This window comes from Pogona vitticeps, chromosome 4 (assembly GCF_051106095.1).
Source record: "Pogona vitticeps strain Pit_001003342236 chromosome 4, PviZW2.1, whole genome shotgun sequence".
In the NCBI taxonomy this organism is placed as follows: domain Eukaryota; kingdom Metazoa; phylum Chordata; class Lepidosauria; order Squamata; family Agamidae; genus Pogona; species Pogona vitticeps.
In genome coordinates, this window is record NC_135786.1 from 10,447,886 (window position 1) to 10,469,047 (window position 21,162).

Genomic DNA, 21,162 nt, shown 5'->3' on the forward strand with positions numbered 1-21,162 from the left:
AATCTTAATTGGATATTTTAAAAATCTTAATTGATTGATTAGCCATGGAACAAAAAAAACACACCCTACTTGTTTTGTTCTTAGGTGATGAACAGGTGTATTGCAGCATATAAAAATAATATTTTTTTTAAATTGTTCTGTCCGTTATTAATGATATGTGCTGCCAATTTCTTAATGATTAAGAATAGTCAATTGACTAAATGGGTGGGGTATAAATGCAATAAATAAATTAATTAATTAAATAAATAACATAAATAAATGAGATGATTCAGCCTGACTGCTTTCATCTGCATCTTTTGACTGTTGCTCTTTTCGGTACTGAACTGCCCAAGGACCAAGTTCTGCAATTTGCCTCTGTTTTATGATCATGTATTACTGTTTTTATTGCTTTTTTGTGGTTGTGTGACTACATATACAGTTGTGTTCAAAATTATTCAACCCCCACTGAAATTGAATGTTTTGGCCATTTTGACATTGATTTTGATCATTCAGTCATCTTGCTTACATTTACATGAAAGAGGCACTTGTAGGTCAGAGAAATATAACCTTAAGTTTATAATGAAATAACCACAAATGTCTTTTCTGTGCTCACATCATTATTAGTTTTTATTCAACCCCCAAGTGACATTCAATCTTAGTACTTAGTACAACATCCTTTTACAGTTATAACAGCTTTTAAACGTGAAGCATAGCTTGACACAAGTGTCTTGCAGCGATCTACAGGTATCTTCGCCCATTCTTCATGGGCAAAAGCCTCCAGTTCAGTCAAATTCTTAGGCTTGCGCACTGCAACTGCTTTCTTTAAGTCCCACCAGAGGTTCTCAATCGGATTTAAGTCTGGTGACTGCGATGGCCACTCCAAAATGTTCCAGCTTTTCCTCTGCAACCATGCTCTAGTGGACTTGGAGGTATGCTTGGGATCATTGTCCTGTTGAAAGGTCCAATGTCTCCCAAGCCTCAGGTGTGTGACGGACTGCATCACATTTTCATCCAATATCTCCTGGTACTGAAGAGAATTCATGGTACCTTGTACATGCTGAAGCTTCCCTGTACCTGCAGAAGCAAAACAGCCCCAAAGCATTATTGACCCTCCACCATGCTTCACAGTAGGCAAGGTGTTCTTTTCGTCATATGCCTTGTTCTTCCTCCTCCAAACATAGCGTTGATCCATGGGCCCAAACAGTTCTAATTTTGTTTCATCAGTCCACAGAACACTATCCCACAACTTTTGTGGTTTGCCCACATGACTTTTGGCATACTGCAGTCGACTCTTCTTATTCTTGGGAGACAGCAAGGGGGTGCGCCTGGAGGTTCTGGCATGGAGACCTTCATTACGCAGTGTGCGCCTTATTGTCTGAGCTGAAACTTCTATACCCACATCTGACAAATCTTTTTTCAGTTCCTCAGCAGTCACACGGGGACTTTTCACCACTCTACGCTTTAGGTAGCGCACAGCAGTCGAAGTCAGCATCTTCTTTCTTCCACGACCAGGTAGCATTTCAACAGTGCCCTTTGCCTTGGATTTGCGAATGATGCTTCCTATGGTGTCTCTTGGTATGTTTAACTTCTTTGCAATCTTCTTATAGCCATTGCCCTTCCTGTGAAGACAAATCACCTCTTCTCTTGTCTTCCTGGACCATTCTCTTGACTTCACCATGTTTGTAGCCACACCAGTAAATGTCTAGAAGGAGCTGAGTATCACAGTCATTTTAAAGCTGCCTAATTGGTGCTTATTATGCTTGATTGGTGCTCGGTGACATCCACAGGTGTTTTCAATACCTGATCGAAAACACCTGAATGAACCTCTCTTCTTCAGAGTGGTAGTCTTTAAGGGGTTGAATAATTGTGGCAATGAAGAAACCACAAAAGAAACATTTACTACTGTATTACATAAACAATTGATGTTATTTTAGTTGCATTTGGTTCTTTAAAACGTCCTTGTAGGATTTCATTCTGAATACAATTCCAAATGTACACTATAGTCCCTAAACCCCTTTACAGCATTGGGGGTTGAATAATTTTGAACACAACTGTATGCCGCCCTGGTATTTATGATGGAAGGGATTGCTTCTGTCTTCATACATAAATGGAAGGTTCACTGAAAGTTAGAATTTAAAACCAGTTGCATCTGTTTCAGAACCGCAGTTTACGAACAAAAACAGTACTTTCAGTTTCTAAATTCTTATGGTACTTGGTCCCTAGCCACTGGTACACCACATGTTGAAAAATCAGTTTTTCGTACTGGTTAAATGGTTTCAATCTTTCCTTGCCAGTATCACCATAATTGAAGTATGAGTATCCAGTATCTCTTAAATTAGAGGTTAAATAATGTTAATTCTTTAGAGAGCTCTATATTTCTGTGGCCTGGAGCCCAAAATTCCCCTGTTTCTTCTTAAATGAATGGCAAGTGGATAAACGATGGAAGCAAGTTTATTTTTCACTACGATGCTATAGAACCAGTGTAGCGTAGTGGATATAGTGTTGGGCTAAGACTCAAGAGAACCAGGTCCATAGCCCTGCTTGGTCATGGGAATTCCTAACCCATAATAAGGCAGAACCAGGATAAAAATAACCTCTGTTTAATTGGGTGGTGACACTGGTATACGTGACTCAACTATCAGGAAAGTTTGAAGAATGAGAGCTATGTGTGAATGCAGTTACGTATGTTTACAGGATCAAACATAGTCGTCAGTGACATGGAATGAGTATTATTAGTTCAGACTAGTTAATAGATATGTACGGTAGGTATGTTTTCAGCAATAGTTGAATAATATAGTGGACCCTTGACTTACAGACGGCTTGACTTACAGACTTTTTGAGTTACAGACTTCTCTGGCCGCAAAATGTAGGTTTGACTTGCAGCCTGAGATTTGACTTACAGACCAGAAAAAAACCAAAATGGAACAAAAACGGCCTGTTACGGGATTAATCGGTTTTCAATGCACTGTAGGTCAATGGAGACTTGACTTACAGACTTTTTGACTTGAGAACTGCCTTCCAATACGGATTAAGTTCTCAAGTCAAGACCCCACTGTAGTAACTATGTGCCATCCAATTGATTCAGATGTTCAGGTTTTCTGGGGATACAGTACTCGGACGTGATATCTGTAACGATTCTCAGTCATCGGGTGTGGTTATCTGGAAGTTGAGTCATGGCAACTGGACTTCTTTCTTGTTAGGTTGAAACGTTTCGCTAGTCACCCAAGCAGCTTCTTCAGTCTGAGGAGAGTTGGTAGGAGACCCTGATATATCCTCCCCATTGGTTTCACTTCCCCCTGATCTGAATAGGCTCCTTAGAAGCACAAAGGACTGGGGGTGAGGGATAATTCCACTTCTGCAGTCCTTCTCCAGCCATTGTCATGGATGGTCGACAGTGGTCTTTCTGGTGTGTGTGGTCCTAATCTTTCTGGGGACAGATGAAAGGGCAGCATGAAAAATAAGAGACAAATTGTATCTAAGGCCTCCACCCCTGCTGTCTTTTCATCCTGTAGGGACTATGACCTGATCTGCAAATGTCCTGCCATATTCTTAAGCAAGTGTGCATTCACAGTACCTTTCAATATGGATTCATCATGTCTTAGCTGTAGAGGGGACATTTCTTTTTTTTACATTTCAGAGTTATTATTGCAGACCACACCATATCTAAGTTTGGGTGCCCATCTCCTTCTGTGTAGCATAATTCTGCATCCTGGTTTTTGCAAAAGAGCCTGACTGCTCAGATTTCTTGTAAAGGCATCAGCAAGCCACATTGGATGTTATTTCGCTCTATATCTAGCAAAAAGGAGAGAGCGCCCAGAATGGTTGGTAGCAAACGTACTTTTGATATTCTTTCGGTGAAACTGTCTCTTTTAGGAAAGGTGGAGGGATGAGGCTATGAAAGCAACTGTGTCCTCGGGAAAAGATAGCCTTTCACAGTCGGTGAAGCCAAGACCGCCTCTAGCCCTCTGTGCTTTGTTGTTCTTAGGGCTGTTTCCTCCTTGTAGCCATGTAACCAGAAGGTTCTCATGACCCCAGTGGAGTCAGGCTGTGACATTTTCTGCCCTGTAGATAAAATGCTGAATATATTCTTCCAAATATAGGCAAGCATGTGCTTTAAAATCAGCTCCCTCCCCATCTCTGGAGGACATCTGATCATCCCTTTTGCTGTGCCTTTATGCTGCAGACCAAACTAGACCAAGGGATTGGAACTGCCTTTTCCCCATCCCCATCAGACCATCATCTTTGTAATATCCACCAAAGGAAAACCAGCGATGATGTTGGAGTAGTTCGCCTGCCTTCCCTGTGCAGTGTTTTGGTTTTGCCTGCGGCCAAGGGGGAAGGAGAAAACAATTTGTTATATACAAAAGTAGGGAGTTGAGGACTGCTGCTCCTTGTTATGCCTGTTCGTCTTCACCGGAGAGCCTCTTTTATAGTTGCTCCCACCTAAAGAGAGGGAGTCATCCTTTGTGACGGCACACCTTTTGAAATGCCTACATCTAGAAACGTGTTTGCCCTCACTCTGCTGTGCCTGAACACCAAGGCCGAGATGATCAACACAATTGACACATCCTTACAGCATGTTTGGCCATTTCGAATAAGTCAGTATTCTAACACAGAGAACATACGTTTTCCTAATTCCAACGAACTTGCTCTAAATATGACTAAGTCTGGTTCCAACGAATGTACGTATGTGGTTAGTGGAGCCAGGGCTCCCAGGATCAAAGCCCAAGGATTTTCTCAGTAGCAGGGTCTATGTCATCATCTGCCACTCCATCAGGACTCCTCCTTCCCTCTGAACTTAGTTGTGATCTTCGTGGTCACTGGAAGAGAAATGTAATTTCCCAGAATATTATGTTGCTGCAAGCTATCTCTATTGTAATGCAATTTATTACAATAAATGGTTTGATCTTTGAATATACAATTCAGAGTTATTAACATTACAAAAGACTTACTCCCCATTTGCTTATATGGACTGATCCAGCAGCCTGAAATTTTGGACTCTCCTTTGGGGGATGTGTGGCTATGGAGACTGTCGTGATGAGGTCCTGAAGTTCCAGATTTAGCACTACGCTACTGATTCCAGTCTACTACAATATACAAAACGATCCTGCCCACTTAAATCAGTGTTATAAACCAGATGTCGCAATCCGTTTCCAAAACTCCATCCCTTTTCATCCAGCCTCGCTCTCTTTATCTTCTTTGTTTTTACCACAACTGTTTTTGTGGCACTTAATAACTTTGAGCCTAGCATTACTGTATTCCTCTTTTATCCTCCTTATTCATAGCAGTCCCGGCAGTATAACTAAGAATTTGAGTGTTAATGACGTGTCTTATAAAAACGGCTGGCGCTGTCTTCTTTGATATTAGAACCCCATGGCCCAGCTAGCTTCGGCTGGCGTTCATCTGCTCCTAAAGACTTATTTTTCATGAAGCCTGACATTTATGTCTAATGTACAATATGCCATTAAATTTGATGAGCGAAGGATTCATTTACAGATATGGCTTTCCCGTGTCTTGAAATAAAGTCCCTGTTGCTTTTAATGCTTCACTTGACAGAACTGCAGAGCCATAACTGTGATATATTGGCAGCTTTGCCTGGCATTTAATTAATATATACCTCTCACCGTCGTTTCCTCGTCTTCCCACCCCAGCCTTTCAGTGTGTGCTTTTAAAGACTAGACGGGCCATATTATAGCTGCAACAATATAACAGATATTTTCTTCTCTGGAGTTTTATTCTTTTTTAATTTTATTTTATTTTGATTTTTGCGGCTAAATTCTCTTAGAACTGCACCATGTCCCTTGTGGTGGTGGGGAATCTGCTTTTGCAGTATACTGGAATATAATGGGTATCCTGTATATCAGGCACCAAAGTCCCCAAATGTTGTTTTATTTCTACATTATTGCTCACAGCATGTGCCTGCTGCTGTCTTCATTAGAGCTGAAAGAATGCGCTAGTTTGTCATTAATCAGCAGAGATGGGTAGTTTTTAATCAAAGCTGCAGCTTTGATTGAGATTTTGATTGGGATTTTATGTTTTGGTGGCATCTGATGGTTTCACGTCAGTTTATCCACTGAATATCCCTTCGTACTTTCCTTAGAACACCAAGATCTTGTACTCTCTTCATACTGGTCACTTCACCCCTCGCTTGTTAGGCTTCCAGCAGGCGTGACCTACATAACCAGCAGGACTAAGAGGTCAACAGCACCCGGTTTCTCCCCGAGGATATGAGACTTGTTTCAGATATCATATTGAGCTTTCATGGGATTCTAAATGTAAAGTAATGCACATTGGGGCCAAAAAAAATCCAAACTTTACTTATCAGCAGATGGGTTCTGAGCTGTCCATGATGGATCAGGAAAGATATCTTGATGTGCTTGTGGACACCTCGATGGAAGTGTCAACCTAGTGTGCAGCGGCAGGGAAGAAGGCCAGTCCCAGGCTAGGGATTATTAAAAAGGGGGACCAAAAAGAAAATAGCCAACATTATAATGCCATCGTACAAAATGCTGGTAAGGCCGCACCTGGAGTATTGCGTACAGTTGTGCTCGCCGCATCTCAAAAAAGACATTGTGGAACTGGAAAAGGTGCGGGAAGAGAGTGACTAAAATGATGACTGGGCTGGGGTACCTCCCTTATGTGAGGAAAGGCTGCAGTGTTTGGGGCTCTTTAGTCTAGAGAAAAGGCACCTGAGGGGGAACATGATTGAGACATTAAAATGATGCAGGGGATGGATAAAGTGGATGGAGGGCAGCTCTTTCCCCTCTCATGCAATACCAGAACCAGGGGGACATCCACTCCAGTGGAGTGTTGGGAGAGTGAGAACAGACAAAAGAAAATATTTCTTTCCCCAGCATCTTGTTAGTCTGTGGAACTCCTTGCCACAGGATGTGGGGCCTAGATAACTTTAAAAGGGGATTGGACAGATTCCTGAAGGAAAAATTCATCACAGGTTACAAGCCATGCTGGGGGTGTATAACCTCCAGGCTTTGAAGGAAGGGACCTCCAAATGCCAGATGCAGGGGAAGGGGTATCAGGAGACAGGTCTCTAGTTGTCTCGTGTGCTCCCAGAGGAATCTGGTGGAGTCACTGTGGGATACAGGAAGCGGGACTTAAGTTCTTATGACTCCAGAGATGTCAAGATGATTCACCCAGTCTCCTCAGGTGTAGGAAGACGTGGCCTAGGTCCTCAGGTACCTCCAGACCAGAGCAACAATATTTCTTTTCATTGCAAAGCTTGGAATTAACTACCGTAATTCCTAATAACATAGTTACTAGTTATTTGTTGGAGTAACAAGAGTGGAAATAGATTATATTTTGAAGGTCTCATCCTGAATACAGATTTTCATCTTTGTGTAATGGGATGCTTTTCTAGTGAATTTCAGAAGTTACTTTTGAGAGACATTTCAAAGCAATTATAGAGCCATTTTAACAAGAATTATTAACAATTATTAACAAGAGTAATTAATAATTTTATGACATTATTTTATTAATCTTGTCCTAGGTGGCAAGAGAAAGACTGCTGTGTTTCATCTTTCATATTTTTGTTAAATACTTCTGAATATTAGAGGCAACCAGAGTTTATTCTCCATACGCACATTAGTTGAAAAACACACAGTGCTTTAATTTAAACGTAGTGTGGAAGGGAGCCTTGACACATTTATTTGTCATACAAGGCAAACCCTGTGATTCTAATCTGTGCTGCAATTAGATTTGCCACGGGCCTGTCCCAAAAGACTTTCTGAGTATTGCAATATCTTCAAATTGCTGCATGATGGCATTTGGATTTGGGCATTTCTGCTCACTGTGGGGGAATCCAGAGAATGTTCTTTTTACTGCCATATTCTGGCAAATTTCTTTGTAGGCTGTTGTATCTTCTCCCCTTTTGCTTCTAAACTGATCATCCATACTGCTCCTTTAAGTTGCAGTGGGGCGCTGGAAATACAAATGCAGATTCTGAAGGGGAAATCCAGTTTCAGTAGAATGCAGGGCATTATGAAGAGGTTCCAAAAGATCTCCTATATGGAGAATTAGTGCAGGGAAATCACCCCAGAGGGAGACCACAGCCGCGATACAAGGAGATCTGCAAGCAGGATCTGAAGGCCTTAGGAACGGACCTCAACTGATGAGAAACCCTGACATCTGAGCGTTCAGCCTGGAGGCAGCTGTAGCATCACGGCCTCTCCCAGTTTGAAGAGACCCTTGTCCAGCAGGCCGAGATGAAGTGGCAGTCATGTAACCAGCAAAACCAGGGAGCTGGACAGGGAACAGATTGGACTTGTCTTCAGTGTGGAAGAGATTGTCACTCTCGAATTGGCCTCCTCAGCCACACTAGATGCTGCTCCAAGACCTCCATACAGAGCACGTTCCCATAGTCACTCAAGACTGAAGGGTGCCTAATCTGAATCTGAATGAAGAGCCATGCCTACCACTGCCTTGATTGGCCTCAGAATAAAGCATTATTCTGGTGCCTCACGACTTTCCAGGACTGATTATCCAGAGATGTGAAAACATCAAGTGATAGTAATGATGGCAATCTTAGAACTGCAGAGCCGGAATGGACCCCATGGATCATGAGACCAGCCCCTGTTAAGGAAGACCCCCGTGGGGAATGGAACCCCCAACCTCTGGCTTCGCATCCAGAGACCTAAACCACTGAGCTATCCAACAATTCTAAATGTCCTATTTCTGTATGCCAGCTGAGAGTCTGATAAAAGCCTTGGCTGGTTTCCCTAGTAATTCCATTTGTGTGCCTTTCTGAAGATTGAAAATGTCCTATCATGCTTGAAGCACATCAACCGCAAATGCACTTTGTCCTGGGTAGAGAGTTGTCTAAATATATTTGTGTACAGTTGTCCAAGCTTGAGTTTTGTTTGCAGGATTGGACCTGCTATGTAATTGTTTGGCCTCTGTCCCCCCCTTCCCCCATTTGAAAAAGCAGCCTTCTTTTTCCTTCTTTGGGTTACAAAAAAAATCTCACCATCGCAAGAACCTTCAAGCCGCAGAAACACTGGTCTTGCTGCATTTCTTCATGCTGTGTGGATTTGAATATCCAAATGTCTAGAATTTTGCATGCTGAGCGCACAATCTGGATGCTAGAAAGTGTTATCTGATCTGTTGCACAAGCTACCCTGGGAGGAAATCTCAGGTTTCACCAGCCTGTGTCTCTCGCAACTTGCCACTCTGCTCTAGAAGAGCACAGTGCAATAAAGAAGGGAGTACTTTGCTTTTCATAGCAACATATTTTTCAGGATCTTTTTTTCTTTTTTCTTTTATTGGTAAAAGAAAGGGCTTGTATTGACTTGTGTGTGTTTTTTTTAAGTGAGACAGAACAGCATTGTTTTTACATTTATAGAACCGACAGATCGCCTTGTTGCAAAAATGTTCAGGATTGTACAAAATGTCTCAAGGCACAAAAGGTAAAGGTAAAGGTTCCCCTTGACAATTTTTGTCCAGTCATGTTCGACTCTAGGGGGCAGTGCTCATCCCCGTTTCCAAGCCATAGAGCCAGCGTTTTGTCCGAAGACAATCTTCCGTGGTCACATGGCCAGTGCGACTTAGACACGGAACGCTGTTACCTTCCCACTGAGGTGGTCCCTATTTATCTACTTGCATTTGCATGCTTTTGAACCCCAAGGTTGGCAGGAGCTGGGACAAGCAATGAGCGCTCACTCCGTCGCGTGGATTCAATCTTACGACTGCTTGGTCTTCTGACCCTGCAGCACAGGCTTCTGCGGTTTAGCCTGCAGCGCCACCACGTCTCGAGGCACAAAGGCAACATTAAAACTAGTTCTGGGGATAGCTGTTGCTGTGTTTGCATCCACAATGACACAGGGCTAAACGTAATCCTATCTAGAGCAGACCCACTGAAGTCAATGGGATTTCAGTTGGTTGTGACTGTTTATCCCTCATTTTGATAGGTCTGGGTGATCCTTGAGAGACGTCTGGACAGATGCTAGCAGCCAGCTTTGGAAGTTCAGCTGGGGAATCGCACATGGTTGGGTTGAGATTTGCTGGTTGCCCACCCCTAGTCTCGAATAAGTAACAAGCTCCGTTAAATAAGTGGATTCATCTTTCGATTAATGTGTTTATTTTTCAGCCAGGTAGAATGGAGCTTTAACTAGCATACCCTTTTACATTATTATTTTTGTAAAAAATGTATACTGGTTCCTGATTATAACCAGGAGTATTCACACAACTTTTGGGGGGCATGAATACATCAGTATCCATTCCCTATAACCAAAGTGAGCATTGGAAAGAAAAGCTAAAAAATGTTCCCTGTGGAATCTAGTTGGTCTCTTTATTTCTCTGCCGAGAGGATCTCGTTTGCCGGCTGCACAGAATTCTGATCTCAGAGTGATCTTGCTGCTGTTGTCACACAGGGAAAAGAATCAACTTGCTGTATTGTGTTGTCCCCGTGCAAGGCTATCAAAACCCTCCTCCTTGCACTCCTTAGTTTTGAACCAGCTCATTTGCTGCATTCAGGGCTTAGTGTGTTACAGAAAGAAACAGAGCGAGACCTGAATCTCCAAAGACTCTTGGCTTCCATATATAATATTTTAAAAGCTTGACATTGTGCAACCAGCGTCTGGGAAAGGAGCAGGCATGTGAGAGAATAGCCGTTGGCCCCCCAGGGTGCTTCATCATCTTTTACTGTGTAAAAAAGGGCAGGCTGAATTAAGCAGCCCATTAGTAACAGAATATGTAGATCTCTGTGCTAATTATGCAGGCCGAAGACATCAATGTCTCCTGGCACAGAAGATTTTCTTTATGGCAAAATATTCATAATTACATAATTTCTGTATACTTGAGGCATCTCCCCCTCCCCTAAGTAGGGTTCCTTGATGCTGAATAGCAAAAAGGTCTTAGACATGGCAGCTTTGCCTTTGTCTGAGCAGTGAGCAGGGAGACTCATCTTCCTGCCTCCTCGCTGGAGTGGTTGGCTGCTTACATTCACAGGGCAGTTTTTGTCTTGTACAGTGGTGCCTCACTTAGCGATTGCTTCGTTTAACGATGTGATCGCTTAACGATTAGTTTTCCGGAGCGATCTTGCGCTCTGTTTAACGATGTTTCCTATGGGCGATTTTCGCATAGCGATGTTTGGGACCTTGCTTCGCATAGCGATGACAGTTTGGGTCCCCCTGTTTCGCTTAATGATGGTTTTGACAGTCTCGTGTTGGCTGTCTTTTAAATGTTTAAAAATGTTTTTAAAAGGTTTAGAATGCTTGAAATCATAAGTGTACTTAATAAACCCTTTGTTAAACTAATTTGACTTTGTTCTGACTCTTTTTGAATTTGTTGTAATTTTTCCCCCATTGAAATGCATTGAATAGGTTTCTATGCATTTCAATTGGGGAACTGCGTTTTGCTTAGCGATGTTTCCTATGGCGATTTTCGCTTAAAGACAGCAATCCGTTCCCATTGGAACGGATTATCCGGTTTTCAATGCATCTCTATGGGAAAACGCGTTTCGCTTAGCGATGTTTTCCAATAGCGATGTTTTTTTGGGCACCAATTAAAATTGTTAAGCGAGGCACCACTGTATTAGATGCCATGTTGTGGGGCAAGCTTTGCAAGTGTGTGTTACATGATGTCAAGTTGCATCCAACTTGTAGAAACCCTAATCGGGTTTTCTAGATGTGAGACATTTAAGAAGTGGTTTTGACCAGTATCTCGGTGAGTTTCCATAGTCAAAAAGGAATTTGAGTCCTGGTCTCTTGAATCCTAGACCTTTCAAAATCTATGCCACACACTGGCTCCCAAGGGCACTAGCAGTAGCTCCTCTGGGTGTTTTCCTGGATCCAGCCGTATCATGGGAACCCCAGATTGCAGCCATGATGAGGTCAATCTTTAATCAGCTTTGACTGGTCCACTTCTACTCTATTTCCCCGGAAATAAGCCCTAACCTGAAAACAAGGCCTAGTAGGATTTTTCAGAATGCTCGTAGTATAAGCCCTAACGCAAACGTAAGCCCCAGTGAAGTGAAAACCCTTCCACCCTTGTGCAGCAACCAGAAGAAGATGACACGACTATATCTGAATAAATGTAGATGGTTGTACATGAAAAAAAAATAAAACATCCCCTGAAAATAAGGCCTAATGCATTTTTGGGAGCAAAAATTAATATAAGACCCTGTCTTATTTTCGAGGAAACATGGTATCCTTACCTAAAGGTGGGCAGCTGGAAGATCTTGCTGATCTCAAGGATTGACTACTGTAGTGCTCTCTTCATGGGGCTTCCCTTTGAAACTGACCCGGAAACTCCAACAGGTACAGAATACGCGGCAGCCAGACTGGTGTTGGATATAAAGAAGTACAAGCACATTTCCCTGGTTCTGGTCAGTCTGCAGTAGCTGTCTGTGTTGTACTGGGCCCAGATTCAAGGTGCTGGTTCTTACCTATAAAGCTCTTCATGGTTTGGGACATCAGTACCTGTTGGAGCATCTTTCTCTAATAACATCCATCCACACCACCAGTTCATCACAGGCCATACTCCTCTAGGTCTCCACACTGAGTGAGGCCAAGAAGTTATAAGCTAGAAACGGGGCCTTCTTGGTTGTGGCCCCATCCTTTTAGAATGGGCTCTGGATGGAGCTACGCCTGGCCACCTCCCTTACTACCTTTAAGAGGATGCTCAGGACAAGAATGTTTACTGAAGTCTTTGAGAGGATCCTCTCAGCATAATATAACCGGCTACTTTTAGACTGCCCATTCACCATTATCTGGTTTTCATTGATTTATTCAATTGATTATACAGTGGTGCCCCACTAGACGCTTACCCCGCATGACGTTGAAATCGCTGGATGATGACATTTTTGTGATCACTATTGCGATCGCAAAACAATGGTTCCAATGGGGGAAATCCACTTTACATTGATTAGAAGCCTGCTTTGCGAACTGTTTGTTCGCAAAACGATGTTTTTTCTGGCTCCGCAAAATGGCTTCCCTCCCTTCTCCAAATGGCTGCTTTCAGGACGGAAGCTTCGCATTACAGCAAATTAGAACAGCAGATTGGTGGTTTTCTATGGGCAATCTTAGCTGAACAATGAGGTATTTCCCCCATTGGAACGCACTGACCGGTTTTCAATGCATTCCAATAGGGATTTTTTTTCCCCGCTTGACGACGATTTCGCTTAACAGCGATTTTGCTGGAATGCATTATCGTCATCAAGCGGGGCACCACTGTATGTTGTGTTTGTTTCTGGCTATATTTATGATTTGTTTTACTTTATGTTTACTCAACTCTGGATGTAAACCGCCCAGAGTACTGTTTATTGCTATTTGGTGCAGTATACAAATTAACTAAATAAATGAATTTCCCAACAATTACCTGGTGATTGGTGGCAGAAACTTTCCAAACTTTAAAGGCTCGTGCAGGGGTCACAAGACCCCCTGCCCAAAGTCTTCGAGCAAGAAGGCAGGGTAGAGGGAGAGGAAGTGACTGTTCACAACTCAAAATAGTTCTAGCCAGCAGAGCCAGTGGTGAGGAATGTTGAAAATTTACAAACCAAAAAACATCCACTGGGGTCTAGTTTCCCATCCCTGTCGTGAAGGATTTTGCCTTCTAGTAAAGCAATAAACTTTGAGGCATATCGGATCTGAATTGCGTTGGTAGAAATGGCTAGTATTGTTGGGCTAGTGTTGTTCAGTTCCCCTGGTGGGCTTCTGATCTTCTCGTTTTCCTGCAGAATTTTCTATTCTCTTTTGGCTTGTATTATAAATCTATGGAACACTGCTGAGAAATCATCAGAAACAAGGCAGTATGGTTTAACAAACTGTAAATCAAAAGCTAATCCGACTCTATTGACCCAGTGTGACTTGTTCTTAAGATAATTCCATTAGTCAATAAAATGAGGATTATGATTACTACAGCAGAAACTGGGAGATGGCACAGTGTGTCGTAATATATTGGTTGTGTGTGTTGTTTTTTTTAAAAGGGTGCACCCTTCAGTGTTGAACAAAACCAGCCTTTTTAAAGATCCCTTTAAATTTTTCCGAGTGTTGTCATTTTCTTGAGACCTAAGAATGATTTTTAAAAACAAAAGTAAAATCATTGGGACATGGGGTTATAATGTCCTGTTTCCCCGAAAATAAGGCCTAACCTGAAAATAAGCCCTAGTAGGATTTTTCAGGATGCTCGTAATATAAGCCCTACCCCCCAAAAATAAGCCCCAGTTAAGTGAAACTCCACCCTCCACCCTTGTGCAGCAACCAGAAGAAGATGACATGACTGTATCTGAATAAATGTAGAGTGTTGTACATGGAAAAATAATCCCATGAAAATAAACCCTGATTTGTTTTTTTTTGGGGGGGGGGAGCAAAAATTAATACAAGACCCTATCTTATTTTGGGGGAAACATGGTAGCAAAAGGATATATATCTGCAGTCCTTATTTACATCTAAGAAAACATTGCAGGTGCTTGAATTATTTTTTAAAATACTCATTTTTTATGGACTGGTGGCAGTGTACAGTTTTGCAAATATTAAGAAGTAGTGGCAATTTAATTTTTAGAATACGATGAAGGATTTTGCTATCTGACTGTTCTGTTTGTGAGTGCTTCAATAAAGTGAGGTTGTTATTTATTCACCATCCATGATGGTTTGTTTATTTCTCCAATGTCGGTTTATATTGCATAGCTGCAGATTTTAGGAGAAGGGGCTGTACCGCAGTGGTATACCCCATGCTTTGCATCTGAAAGTACCTAGAGTCATATGCCTGCAATCATCGGTGGTCCCTAGAGGATCATTATCATTTATTTTCAGATCTTGGAAAAGGTGGCTATTGTTTTTTGAGGTGGAGGGGCTACAAGCCCCAGATCCCTCAATTAAATCAAATTTAAGTGATTTATAGACCAGAGGCTTTCAAAAGGTGGTTAGCTGAACACTGTTAGTCTCAAGGTCCATTCGGATGATGTGTAGACATGTAGAACAGCCAAGGATATGCATGTTTTCCTAAGCTCTATTCCCTTATAATGAGGATCCAGGACATTTTGACTTAGACTAAACACTAAAGCAGGGCCTTAGAGAACTAAAAATGGTAAATAACAAGCAGGTTAACGGAGAAACGAGTTTAGTCTGTTGAAAACAGCTGAACTACATGGCTAGGAAAAGTGACGTATTGAACATGTTTCTGATTGATGAAGGAATAAGCAAGTGTGAACACTTTATTCACATTTTAGACACTTCACTTACAATGTATGTTTGCTGCGTTGGGTATTTCAGTAAAGCTTTCTGGCCCTAGGGTCGGGTTCGTGAACAACACAATTTTAGCACAGAGTAAACAATCCTGTACACTTGGGTTGTTTGCTTTTGGGTCCTGGTTTCCTACAGTCCTGGCAAGCTCTCCTGAGCAACAAATCTGAGGCAAGCTTTATCTATAAAAGTTGCTTTCTTCCACCTTTTGAAATAAACGTCATGGGGAAAATGCTGTAGGTGGCTATTGTTAAAACTGTATTTAAATAGCAGCCTCTCTTTACAGGATATTTTGATCCATGACGCACCGCTAGAAGTCCAAATTAGATAACAAAATCATTTCCAAGAGTTTTCTTCAGGTTTATAAAAAAAAATCTATCCTTTTTCATTACACTGGACTCTAAACACTGGAAGAACATAGGACAACAATGCTATTTACTAGTGGAAATGTAGTTGTCTTTTTTTCTGAGTGGGCTGGTCTGGACCTGTGACTTTTAACTGGTATGCTCTGGCAGTCTCTCACTGAGAAGACAGATAATCGTGGATAGGGTTCCATGAAAGATGGGTTGTCTCCCCTTCTTCCGTACTGTGCAGTACCTGGACGTTGCCAAGTCTGTTGAGGTGTGCTCTCACTTCCTATCATTTCACATGATATGTGAAAAGTATATACCTGGTCAACGGTCCCGTGACCAATTTTTGCACCCTTTAATGTGTCCCAGAATTCTTTGCTATATACAGTGGTGCCTCGCTTAACGACGTTAATTCATTCCAGCAAAATTGCTGTAGAGCGAAAACGTCGTAAAGCAAAAATTAAAAACCCATTGAAACGCATTAAAACCTGGTTAATGCGTTCCAATGGGCTAAAAACTCACCGTCCAGTGAAGATCCTCCATACGGTGGCCATTTTCGGTGCCAGTATAGCGAGGAATCTGTCCCCAAGCACAGCGGGGAGCCATTTTGAGCACCCAGTGGCCATTTTGAAAACCCAACGATCAGCTGTTTTGATCATCATAATGCGAAGAATCGGTTCCCGCAGCAGGGAACTGATCTTCACAAAGCGAAAAAATCCCATTTAAAACATTGTTTTGCAATCACAATTGCGATCACAAAAACATCGTCATGAAGCGGATTTGTCGTAATGCAGGGTAATTGTTAAGCGGGGCACGACTGTACAGGGTTTCCTAGAAAGACCCTCATGAGACAGATCAGTGTTAAGAGCATGCCCTGAAAAGTAGAATGTTCTCAGAGGTTTATGGGGAGGCTGAAGCGCAGGGCATTAGGGAATGCTGTTGTACTGAGAGCTTGCTGATCTCAGAGGCCATGAACTAACGCTGTTCGCTCTCCGTGGTGTTGTGCATTTTTGCAGAAGGCGTTTTATCTCCCAGCGCTGCTCTCTAGAGTTTTTAGAAGACATAGTGGAATGTGCCAGTGTACGAAGGTACTTGTTCAAAAGCAGCATTAACCTTCTCTCGTTGCATGCTTGGCCAGCCCTTGCTCTCCCCTGCACCCTTTACCAAGTCAAAATACCTAAGGTCCTCCTGCATGTTACGTTCATTCTGTTAACATCCGCATCCTTTTTATCTTCGTTTATTTCTCCTCCAGATCTCTTAACTTGTATTCCCCCCCCCCGCTTATATTGTAGAACCAAGCATATATCTGGATCTCCAAGACACAAAGGCTTGAAAAAGATGCATTTCATCAAGAACATGAGGCAGTATGATACAAGGAACAGCAGGTAACCTTTTCTTTCTCTTTTCCAAAGGGCAAATTCGTCCTTTCCCGCAAAGCTAACAGAGTCCGGTGGCATCTTAAAGTGTGAGAAATGTATGATAGCTTGTGCTTTGGAAGACTATATCACTTTATCAGTGTTGGCCATTTGCCAGACTCTTGTTGAAAATACAAATGTCATCCGCATCCACGTCAAATAAAACAGAATAAAATTAATGAATAATACTAAGATAATGTCATTATTAGTAACAGAAATGTCACTATAAGGATTTTTTAAAAAAATTAATTTTCCTCTGTACATCTTACCTGTGTACAATCCAGACTCTAGCTAGGTAGATTATTTATATATACCTGGCATTCTGTATAACAACATTTCAGGTGTCTGATAAAACAGACTATAGTCCAGTGAAGTATAGGGTACTGTACAGCATTTGGTAGACTGCTAAGAGCTGTCGCTTTTCTTTAACTGAAGGACTTCTTGTAAGTTTTCAGCAAATTATGGCAAACGATGGTCCACTGATGATGGTCCAAATATCTACCTGTGTACATTTTTTATATAAAAGGGGAGGGGGGCTGTATGTAAAAATAGCCCCTATGGAAAGCCATAGGAAGAGAGGGAAGGCTAGCCTTCCCTCTCTTCATATGGGGGACCAATAAAAATGGGGAAATATTTGTCCCTTTTTATTCATCGTGTGGAATAATTTGCAGCTAAAGCAGTGTATGAATACTTATCCATGGGCAGGAGAGGAGAGAGATAATAGACAAAGTGGTAATGGCTGAAATCCTGTTGCTTAGCATCATAAATTGCACTAGAGTAGGCCTATTCAATCCGTGAGGATTGGATGAGTCAACTCTACCATAAATTCCAGTGATTCCAATGTGCCTACTCTATTTGCCTGGTATTACCTGTGCTTGTAACCAGCTGCTGGGGGTGTGTGGTAACAAAGAAGTAATTTAGCTACATTTTTAAAGTAACAATAAATGTTACAAAGTTCCTTTTTGGCATTATAAGTAATAGTTACTTTTTAAAACTACTTTTAAAGAACATCTTTAAAGCACTTTGGCCAGGATTTTTGCAAAGTTCATTCTCGTTCTACTCCCAAGTGGAATGGGAAGTATTGTTTTGTTTCTTCAAGTATTTTCAAGGCACTGGATCAGAATTTGCTGCTAAAGTGAACCAGAGTTGCTTCCCTGTATTTTTCTGGCTTTATTTTTTTTAAATGACCAGGCAGTAAGCTAATAGCATGCAATGAATTCCTTTTACAAATGGAAAAAACATAATGATATACTGAGAATCTGGCTGTGACTTATTAATGAGTAATAAAATAACCTTGTTCGCTCATTATCTAGCTACGTGGAGCCCCCGTATGCATTGAACAGAATGTGCCATCCCCGCTGTTTCTTTCATGCCATTCAACACATGAAAGCAACAGTTTCATGGCTATTGTTTCTGAGTAGTCCCTCCGCATGAGCCAGAATCCCAGCTATTTTTCTGATGGAATAACATGTTCCCCTCACCGTGTGTGGTCTCAGCATGCTTAAGTAACAGATGAATAGGTCTGACAAATGCCTTAGAAGTAACAAACTATACTGAAGGCAATTTAGCACCAATGATTAGTCAGTGAGTATCTTCCAGGTTTTGGAGGAGGGGGAGAGAGAGCAATGGGTCTAATTCATACATCAAAAGCAACCAGGTTGCTTTGTTCCTTAAGCAAATGCTACATACAAAAAGCTCGTCTAACCTAGGTTTTTATTAAATAGCTATTAGGGAGACCGATTGTGAACATGATAATGCCATTGATGGTTGGTTCACCATGCTCTCTGTGTCTCCTTTCAGGATAGTATTAATTTGTGCTAAAAGGACTTTATGCGTGGCTTTTTCGATCCTGCCTTACGGGGAGAACTTACGGATCAGGTGAGTCGTTTCTGCTTCTTGTTAAGCTAAAAGTGTTCCATCTTTTCCACCTTGCACACTTGCATTCACAAACGGCACCCCTTTCTTAAGGGAGGGAGCTGCAGGACCGAGTGAGTTTATTGCGTAAGTATTGAATTGGATAAGTTTCCATTTTTTCCGCTATCCTAAAACTAAGTTTGTAGTGCAGCTGATTTTAGCCGAAAAGTGTGAAGGCAAGAGGAGAAGGGGATGACAGAGGATGAGATGCTTGGACAGTGTCATTGAAGCAACCAACTTGAATTTGACCCAACTCCGGGAGGCAGTGGAAGACAGGAGGGCCTGGCGTGCTCTGGTCCATGGGATCACGAAGAGTCGGACACAACTTAATAACTGAACAACAACAACAAAAAGGAAGATGGGGGAATGTGAGGCTGGCTCAGAAAGTGGGCTCTGCAAAGCTTCTAATATTCAGTAGGCCTGGGTTTCAGTGCCGTATCACCCATCTATATGGTCTTGCCCTGCTGGAGTTCTTGCCACTTGCTTCTGCATTACTCTGTCAAAAAGATGCTTCACTTTTGGAAAACTAACTCTTGAAAGAAGAGTAGAGTATAGTAGGAGCCTGCTATTCATGGTATCAGTATCCGCTGATTCACTTATCCACTGGCTGAAAACAGTAATTCAAAAACCCCAGAAATATTTATTTCTAGGATGGGTTTACCAGAAGTGGCCACCAGAGGGAGCCAGAGGCCATGCAATGTACAGTATAGCATTTGATGCTTCCACATTTTTCGGCAACTGCAGGAAGGTGGTGTGTGCTTGGAGCTAATCTGATACTGCAGTCCTACTATAGTTGAATCGTGTAGTTGTACAGTATGTGGTGGATCGAAATAGAGTCACATGAGCCGGCTTTCAGTGGGTTTTGGAAGTTTTAGAGAACAATTTTAGAGAGTTCTTTTGCAACTTTTATATGAATTCAGCCGCAGATCAATGTGGATAAATTCACAGCATCTTCTCTATATATCTAGATAAACTACAATGTACAGAGAATAACAGAATAAAACTTGTAATGTGCAGTACACTGGCATTTCTCCTATAAGGATTACATTAAGCTACCAAATTAGGTTCCTCTAGGTTCTTAGTCTGCAGTGTGTGCACCTTTGCTTAGAAGTAAGTCCCACTGTAAAAGTGCATGTAATCAGACTTTTACATTATATCAGTGGCTGAGTTGAACCAGGGATGTGTGTATACCCACAAATTTATTTCCAAGTAGATCTAGGATAATCTTTCTTTTTTTTTTTCCCTACGCAGAAAGGTACAGTATACAAATACAGTGGTGTCCCGCTTGACACTTACCCCGCATGATGTCGAAATCGCTTTACGATGGTTCCAATGGGGTTTTTTCACTTGATGTTGATTAGGAGCCTGCTTCGCAAACTGTTTGTTCACTAAACAATGATTTTTTCCGGCTCTGCAAAATGGCTTCCCCTTGTAAAATGGCTTCCCTCCCTTCTCAAAATGGCTGCTTTCCGGACCCCTGCTTCGGAAGACAGCGATTTTAAACAGCTGCTCGGTGGTTCTCTATGGGCAATCTTCGCTGAACAATGAGATATTTCCCCATTGGAACACATTGACCGGTTTTCAATGCATTCCAATTTTTGTTTGTTTGTTTGTTTGTTTTTGGCTTGACAACGATTTCGCTTAACAGCAATTTTCGTGGAACGGATTATCGTCGTCAAGCGGGGCACCACTGTAAATCCAAATTGGCATAGTTTGGATTTTCCCAAAACACAAATGACACATTGGGTTACATTAACATTCAATCAGGAAAATGGGGAAAATAAGAAATTCACTTACTAACTCCCCATTGATCATTCCTGCTCTAACCTGCAAACACCTTCCAGATCCTTCTGCATGTGTAAAACTCAATCATCTGTGCCCAACCCCAAAAAGATAAAAGAAAAGACGTCTTTTTGCCAGTGGAGTTCCTGGACCACAGCAGAGGAACCAAAATCCACATATGGACATGTCTTCTATAAATAGACTATGAGAAACTTCTTTCTGGCTTGATGGGAAAACTGCAAGGCTGCTCCAAAGAGGTCGGCTTTGCTGAAAACTAAACAGACGATCAGAATTGCATTTGGAACAGGGAGAGATACCATGTAGGGCTGTTATGAACACTGACGCCTGTTAAAAATCTCAGAAGGCTGTGTAAATCTATGCTCAGATTAGCCTAGTCATTAATAATATGGGGACATGAATATAACCTTTGCTATCTTTCATGTCTTGTTGGTAAGATGTAGATACTAATACATGCTCTTCCAATTCTTGGCTCACAACCTGGGACGGATCTCTTAGAACTCAACATCAAAG

General features: G+C 41.8%; 1 protein-coding gene across 2 annotated transcripts in view; it reads left to right on the forward strand.

The window, feature by feature from the left end:
* The window catches only part of CABLES2 (Cdk5 and Abl enzyme substrate 2), a 69,346-nt gene that overhangs the window by 18,461 nt on the left and 29,723 nt on the right, over positions 1-21,162 (forward strand). The window contains exons 2-4 of one of the 2 annotated variants that reach the window (XM_078392113.1): positions 16,537-16,608; positions 16,813-16,905; positions 18,736-18,813. In XM_078392113.1, the coding sequence (XP_078248239.1) occupies positions 16,537-16,608; positions 16,813-16,905; positions 18,736-18,813 (243 nt within the window). The remainder of the gene's footprint in view (positions 1-16,536; positions 16,609-16,812; positions 16,906-18,735; positions 18,814-21,162) is intronic. The other variant, XM_072996761.2, reaches the window with a different exon arrangement.